This window comes from Pygoscelis adeliae, unplaced genomic scaffold, assembly GCF_000699105.1.
Source record: "Pygoscelis adeliae isolate BGI_AS28 unplaced genomic scaffold, ASM69910v1 Scaffold241, whole genome shotgun sequence".
Taxonomy (NCBI): Eukaryota; Metazoa; Chordata; class Aves; order Sphenisciformes; family Spheniscidae; genus Pygoscelis; species Pygoscelis adeliae.
Window position 1 is genome coordinate 3,851,104 of NW_008824056.1, and position 8,047 is coordinate 3,859,150.

General features: G+C 40.0%; 1 protein-coding gene across 1 annotated transcript in view; it reads right to left on the reverse strand.

Annotated features, from left to right (window-relative positions):
• The window catches only part of MED12L (mediator complex subunit 12-like), a 148,172-nt gene that overhangs the window by 131,861 nt on the left and 8,264 nt on the right, over nt 1-8,047 (reverse strand). The window contains exon 7 of the mRNA XM_009333967.1: nt 7,927-8,047. Within this exon, the coding sequence (XP_009332242.1) occupies nt 7,927-8,047 (121 nt within the window). The remainder of the gene's footprint in view (nt 1-7,926) is intronic.

The window sequence follows — 8,047 nt, forward strand, 5'->3', positions numbered from 1 at the left end:
GTGGCCGGGCAGGCCGCCTCTCACCCCACCGCGCCACACCACGCCTGCAGGCCTCAACACATTTCAAGGGAGAGCGCTGAACAGCACCTGAGAAACCTTTTCTCCCACTCCGAGACACACTGCTGCTTCTTGGGTTAAAGGGGGAGGGGGGGGGTGGAGCTTGTAGCAGGTGTGCTCTTATGCCAGTCATAGATGCCTGTGGAGGATATAAATGAAATACTTTGTATGTTGTCGTGGTTTAACCTCAGTCAGTCGGCAACTGAGCACCACACAGCTGCTCGCTCGCTCGCTCACTTCCCCCCCCCCGGTGGGATGGGGGAGAGAATTGGAAGAGTAGAAGTGAGAAAGACTTGTGGGTTGAGATAAAAACAGTTTAATAATTGAAATGAAATGATAATAACAATAATAATAATGTAATAACAATAACAACAATAATACTACACAAAGCAAGTGATGCACAATGCAATTGCTCACCACGCACCAAACAATGCCCAGCCAGTCCCCAAGCAGCGGTTATGTACTGAGCATGACGCCACATGGTATGGAATGTCCCTTTGGCCAGCTGGGGTCAGCTGTCCTGGCTGGGCCCCCTCCCAGCTTCTTGTGCCCCTCCAGCCTTCTCAGTCAGTAGAGCATGGGAAGCTGAAAAGTCCTTGACTAGTGTAAGCACTACCCAGCCACAACTAAAACATGGGTGTGTTAGCAACATTGTTCTCACCCTAAATCCAAACCACAGCACCGTACCAGCTACTAGGAAGGAAATTAACTCTATCCCTGCCAAAAGCAGGACAACGTACACACGCGTACACAGATATCTGTGTGCCTGTGTGCGTATATGTACGTACACATATATACACCCACAGATATATTTGTGCGTATGTGTGTATATATGTATATACATATTTATATGCCTATATATATGGCTTTCTGTTTCTTTTCTAAAAGGAAGGGATTTAAAAATTATTTAATCTATTGAAAATTTATTCAATCAAATCATTCAACAAATCTGCGCAGGTGCTTATTGCAAGTCAAGTCTGTGTTGCAGGAAGCCAGCCTGTCCTTAAATCATGAAGAAGGTTAACAAAAAAATGACGAAAAATCCGATTGCTTCCTACTACAACAGAGTTCAGTCTCAGAACACAGAGCTGCTTCATTTCTAATGTTGTAAAATTTTTATCATTGAAGAACGTTCCCTTTAAAAAAAAAAAAAGCTTAGTTAGTATTTAAAGGTAGACTATCTAAATAAATTTGTAATCACATTTCCAGTTAGCATTTTCAAATTAACTCCTCAGTGAAATAAAATTAAGATTTTAACATTAAACTCCAAATCTGCTTTCTAAGGAGACAAGAAAGGGATTTCCGAAGCCGTATTTTTATAAAAAGAGATAAAGAAGGGGTACAATACAGCAACGTTTATTAGTACAACCCACCTTTCTAAAGAGAATGGGTGAGAAAAGACAACAAGAGCCAGGAACAAGAGCACCATCAGATTTTTGTAGGGGAGAAAAATGGGCCTGTGCCATCCACAAATGCCTGGCTCAGAATCCCAAATCCATGCAAATTAGCTCCACTCACAGAAACAATCAGGACAGCTCATTCCATTTAAAAACATATCTGCATATCCGTAACAAAGGAGCTCTCAAGGTGTACTACTCTCTATGGAAAAATTGTCCTCAAAAGTTTGGGTTTTTTAAATCAACTAAATGCACTGACACTAGCAGTGCAGACTAAAATATGGAATACAAAGAAATGCCTCTGACTGCAGCCCAAGAGGGACAAAGTCATTACAGGATGGTAGGCAAGCTCTACATGCACACCGCAGCACTAACAACAGCTCAAAGACAAACCTTTTTATTGGAGTACAATTTGCATATTTGCTTTAAATTATGAGACCATGTTCAACAAAATATTAACCACTGCTTTGAAGTTGTCTAATATAAAAAGAAAAAAACAAGTTGTGTGTTCTTTTTAAGGACCCCATCAGTTATTTAAGTCACAGAATAAATTTTTCGCTTCCAGAGAGATTTTGTACTTTAACTCCCTTAGACACCTAGGTGAGCAGGAATCTGATGTTGGATTTACTGAAATAATAAAGGGTGAAAACACCCACACAAACAAGCTTCAGATATCTAAGCAATTCGAGCAACTGAACTAATGCTAACTGCATTATTAAAAATATTGCAAGAGTGCTCAGAACATGCTCTATTTTCTCAGCGCTTGTGGAAATAGACTCTGATTCTGCAGATATTTCAATCCATTTTATTCTGCTCATCTTGTCTCTCTTACCCGTCATGCATCCCAGCATACTCAGATTCAGGTCCCTTACTTAGTAACAAACTGTTAAATTGTAGCTGGCTAACTAGAAAGGCATGGTTAGACCTCCTTTCCCACAGACACAGCAGGGTTGGGTTTTTTTGTTTGTTTGTTTCATTTCCAGCAAAGTGATCTCAGAAAGACAAATATTAACTCTCTGCATTTGTAACAAGCTCTATTCGTGAGAACCAAGTTCAAAACAGGACTTCTGCACTCTAAAATGAAAAACATCTCTTGGCATCATAAGAATTCAGTTGGACTTCACAGACATCATGAGAAGCAAGACCTAAATACAAGTTCAGAGACCTAAACTTTAAAAGCAATCTGAGTGCACAAATATCCATGAAGTTTCAGGATTCTACGTGATGATTTCAAGAAATTCAATATCAGTACTTAAAAATCAAGCGTGCTCTCCTTTCATCCATTTACTACTGCATACTAGCTAGAAAATACTAGTATGAAGTTTCATTTACTAGGTATCCCTCCCACTGCTTAGGTGTATTTCAAGCTATACTTAACCAAATTGTATTTTTCTACACTGGAGAGTGACAAGTTAAAAAGTCACACCAACCATTCTAAAAACAAAACAAATTAAGGGGGAGGGAATCCTTTCCCAATTCCCTTCCTTAATTGTAACTGTGAAAGACTATGACAGATAATAAAATACAGGTAGACCAAAAGTTAGGTGAGAGTTGAGTGGAATAAGCCACAGGAAGATGACAGGTAAACTCAAAAGATGAGTTTTCATAGACATTATGAAAAAGTCGCTATTGCATTTGCTAGCTCACTCTTTTGAGGACTCTATTTTTGTACAAATTGACTCAAGCCTTCAGAAGGAGTGATCTTTAAAAGGGGGTGGAAAGGAATCAAAGGTGTTCCAAATCTGGATGAGTGCAACACAATTTTACTCTAAGTTAAAACTGTATGGTAGCAATACAAACTGTTTACTAGATTTATTTATTTAAAGATACCTCCACAAAAACCACCACAGTGGTAATCATTCCAGAGCTGTGCGCAAGAGATGCTTTGAGTCAAGGAAATGTCGAGATGGAAAATACCTGCGGCTATAAATAAGGCCAGTAGTTTTCTCTGCAATACCATCTCAAATGAAAGTGAATTTACTGCTTTATGCCATGTCATAGATTTCTAGATTTCAAGTCCTCCAACTCAGCCAAATCTACTGAGAAACTCTATGCGAGTCAGTGAAGCAGAATTTAGAAATGAGAGGTCCTTTGTATTACTCACTGTGCACATGGTCATACTCACAAGGTAGCATCGTTCTTACTATATGAATTGTGATATTACATTTTTATTGGCTGTCAGACCTTCACATCAAAAGAATTCAACTACTGTTACTATCATTTGGAACTTCATGGATAAAAAGCTGAGCATCTGACAGATGTAGTAAGTGCTACTTTTTGGGCTGCACACAGAGCCTGATGGAAGCCCCGTGCCTGTAAGGAAACCTACCACACAAGAGCACCCAGGCTGTGATCCATGATTAAGGCTCAAAGCTGTTCCTATGGAATTACACAGGGACCATCACTCTTAAGACACAGCAACAGTCAGTGAGAAACCACAACACAATTCTTAACTCCTATTTAAAGTCTGCTTAATAATGAAGCATTTAATAATGCAATCAGTGCTCCTCCATGCTAAGTCTTCTCCAAGTCACTGGAGAAGCATCGGATCCTCCTCCCACTTCTGTGGCATCTCTCAAGGTCAAGGATGGAGGGTTTGTTCTGGGTCTGGTCAAAACGTGGATTTAACATCACATTTTCTCACGCAGCTTCAGTGTGCCACCTCTGTCATATGCAACACAACACTCAAAATATGAGCTCTGTTCAATGCCTGCCATCCATCTGCCCTATTTGTCCTACGCAAACTCAACGTACGGCAGCAGCTCAGCCCCTTACTCCATGTTTTTCTCTGTTTTGCTATCTCATGTTCTGTCACCAGTGTCACCAGATCCCAGCCTTCAGCACCATTTCTCTGCATCTCCCCATGGGATGAAAAGCAACTCTTCCCCCTGCAGGGCCCAGGACACCTGGCCTTTCAGCTAACCTGTCTACACCCGCCTACCCTCCCTCATTCCAGCCCCTACCCCCGAGCCTTACTTTTGCTCTGACACTTGGAAGTCATGACTTATATATTAAAACAATTCTGAAGAAATCAATAGTGTGTATAAAAGCAGCATCCTGAGCACATTTGTCTGTTTTCAGTCTCCCTCAGAACCTAAGTACTTTGTAGCAGGAGCCACCTTCCTTCCATTCCAGCATGTGCCCAGTGCTTTGGAGCACCACTCTCATATATACTTGCACTGGCATCATTTGCAGTCTTCACGACAATGTTTTGCAATCCAGCAGTAAAAATGGACAGGAAATAGGTTCCAAACATGTTCCAGTTGGGCTCACGTTAAAACAGGGGTAGTAGATAGCTGTCCTTCAAAGTACATTTTGCTTCAAATAACTGTGTCAGTAGGCAGACATCCTAGTGACGGACATCTTATTTACAAAGTAAAAGTCCCTACAGGCTTACATGAGTTGCCAGCTGAAAACAGAGCGTACAGGACCTCATAACTTATGGCCTTTCCTGCCAAGAAAAAACAGCCTAAGTTTATTAAGGGGGAAGGAAACAGACAAAAAAAAGACAAACAGCATTGCATGTGGCAACATCCTTGTGCGCTTAACCTTGCAGCGCCGCAGCCGATGCGCAGTCAGTGCAGGGAGGCACCGACATCCAGCGGCCATCTAGGGGCTCCGCAGCCCTTCTCCATGGCGCGGGCAGGGCTTCGCCCACCACAGGCACTCACCCACCAGCCTGCCCAGGAGATAAGCAGCTAAACACTACGCTGTTAACTCGAATGTAACTTTGGTAGTTCAAATGTCTAAATGCACAAGTACCATCAGTTGGGCATTCAGCATCCCAAGGCAACCTCTTGTCTAGCTGCCAAAAGTTAAGCTCGAGCCAAGCAACAACAGTCTTGAAAACTGCAGAGGAGGTTAAGAAGCTGCAGATAATTTAAAAGTTTAATTTCATACCAGCTCCAGACCCAGTAAGGTAAGACTGAAACATTCAAAGTTTTCTTCTCTCAGAAAGAAGTCAACATCATCTTTGTTTCTGCTCTCCCTACAGTCTCCTGTGACAAGTGTGCAAACATAGGCACATCGTCACTTACATATAATAATGCTTTATTCCTACTCAGCATTCTTCATCTAATGAAAATTAGAGTAAATGAGTAAAATGTTATGCCATTAGAAGATAGGTAGCCCTGCAAATTAACTAGACAGACCTTCATAAAAATGTTCAGTACCCAGAACTGGGGACCACATCTTTAAGAGAGCCAGTTAGGGGCCAAAACACGCATGTTTTCAAGGTAACCGAACCTCAAGTCATGAAGTACCATAAAACAAAGGCAGTAATAGCAGACAACCTACAATAAGAACAAAACAATTACCTTACTTTCAGAAGTCTCCCTACCAGCACTGCCTTTTGAAACACAAAGAAATGGTTTGTTCGTACAACTGTAGCTGAAGTCAGAAAAACTTTTTGGAATACAGACAGGGAAAAGGAAAAAAAAGATACGAATACAATTGCAGAAGGGCAACAGCACAGAACCACATCATCTGACCCCAAAAGCAGATGAAACCAAAAAGCCAGCACTCCAACAATAAAGCATATCACACCCTACCCATTTTAAAAAAACAAAAAAACTTGTGTGTTGAACTCCTGATTTCATCCAAGTGTTAGGGTTAAGAACTTTCAACAACTTCATCTGCCTGCTATAACAGCTCTCCTTCCTCTATTTCTCTCTTATTACCATAATGGTGTATTTGAAATACAAAGACAGCTCTGGCAAGCATTTCACTCTTACCTACTGGTTCTCAGCTTCACATAGAGTTTGTTGGCAGGTATATCTCTCTGGAAATACTTCCAGAGATGTTATTCCACCAACACTATATTCTTCTTGTTCATTGCAAAGTCATTAAAATGCTGATTCACAATTATTATGCAGTATTTCTGTGCAATAGAGGGTCTTGAATTATGACCATTGTTGTGGTTTAACCCGGCAGGCAGCTAAACACCACACAGCAGTTTGCTCACTCCCCACCCCCTGCAGTGGGATACGGGAGAGAATCAGAAAAAAAAAAAAAAAAGTAAAATTTGTGGGTTGAGATAAAGACAGTTTAATAGGAAAGGAAGGGAAAATAATAATAATAAAAGAATATACAAAATAAGTGATGCACAATACAATTGCTCACCACCTGCCAACCGATGCCCAGCCCATTCCCGAGCAGCGGTCACCACCCCCCGGCCAACTCCCCTCAGTTTATATACTGAGCATGACGTCATATGGTATGGAACATCCCTTTGGCCAGTTTGGGTCAGCTGTCCTGGCTGGGCCCCCTCCCAGCTTCTCGCTGGCAGGGCATGAGAAGCTGAAAAGTCCTTGACTAGTGTAAGCACTGCTTAGCAACAACTAAAACATCGGTGTGTTATCAACACTATTCTCATACTAAATCCAAAACACAGCACTGTACCAGCTACTAGGAAGATAAAGTAGGAAGTACTTTATACTTCCTAGTATCTTCCAGCTACTAGGAAGATACTAGGAGAAAAAACTCTATCCCAGCCAAAACCAGGACAACCATCAATCACTGAGAACATATAGTCATGAACAAAAGACAGGTGTATTCAAGAAACAAAATTTTTCTTTTGTTGTTGAGTGCACAAATATCCATGAAGTTTCAGGATTCTACGTGATGATTTCAAGAAATTCAATATCAGTACTTAAAAATCAAGCGTGCTCTCCTTTCATCCATTTACTACTGCATACTAGCTAGAAAATACTAGTATGAAGTTTCATTTACTAGGTATCCCTCCCACTGCTTAGGTGTATTTCAAGCTATACTTAACCAAATTTTGGTTAAGTATTTAACCAAATATTTGCATAAAAGTTTTTAAAACATTAACATGAGCAGCTATGACAGGTTCACTAATATTTTCCACTTTAAAATTTTACTTCAACAGTATATTATTAAAGCTGCCTCTTTCTTCTTTTCCTCAAACACTTTCCAAGGAAACTCAAGCGTTTGACATTATACATAAGCCCAGTGACATTATCATCTGCACTGCACAAAAGAAAGAAAAAAAAAAGAGAGTAAAACATTAACAATTTCTGATAAAGTTTTTAATGACCTCTGAAAATGGTTCTAGGAGCACAGGTAAAAATATCAAAAAACATAAGAGCATATAGTTTTAGAATATTTTACTATACTTAATAACCTATTAATTTACTACTTTCTACAATAGATGTAAAAGTTATCAAACAATAATCCAGAATTTTACTTGGCAGCACCCAAAAAACAAACCACAAAACATTGATAGATCATTTCTCCTAAATGAGGTTTACAGTACATCGAACTGAAGAATTCAATCACAACAGCAGAGCTGTTTTCTCCTAATAAACCAATTGTCAAGTAGTAAAGTAAAAAATACACCAAGAAAACACAAAGCTTTTGTATCAAATATACACATACACACAATTCTCATAAGTAAAAATAAAATCCATTGCCTACAGATTTCGAAGTGAGAGGAGAATGTAGCCATTACCTCTTGGTTATCTTTATTCTGATTTGCCCAGAAAATCTTATGATAAAGTGTCTCCATTGAATTGCTGGAATCTGATCTGTCAAAACAATGCCGATCCAACACTTCTAAGGTGTGCAAAACT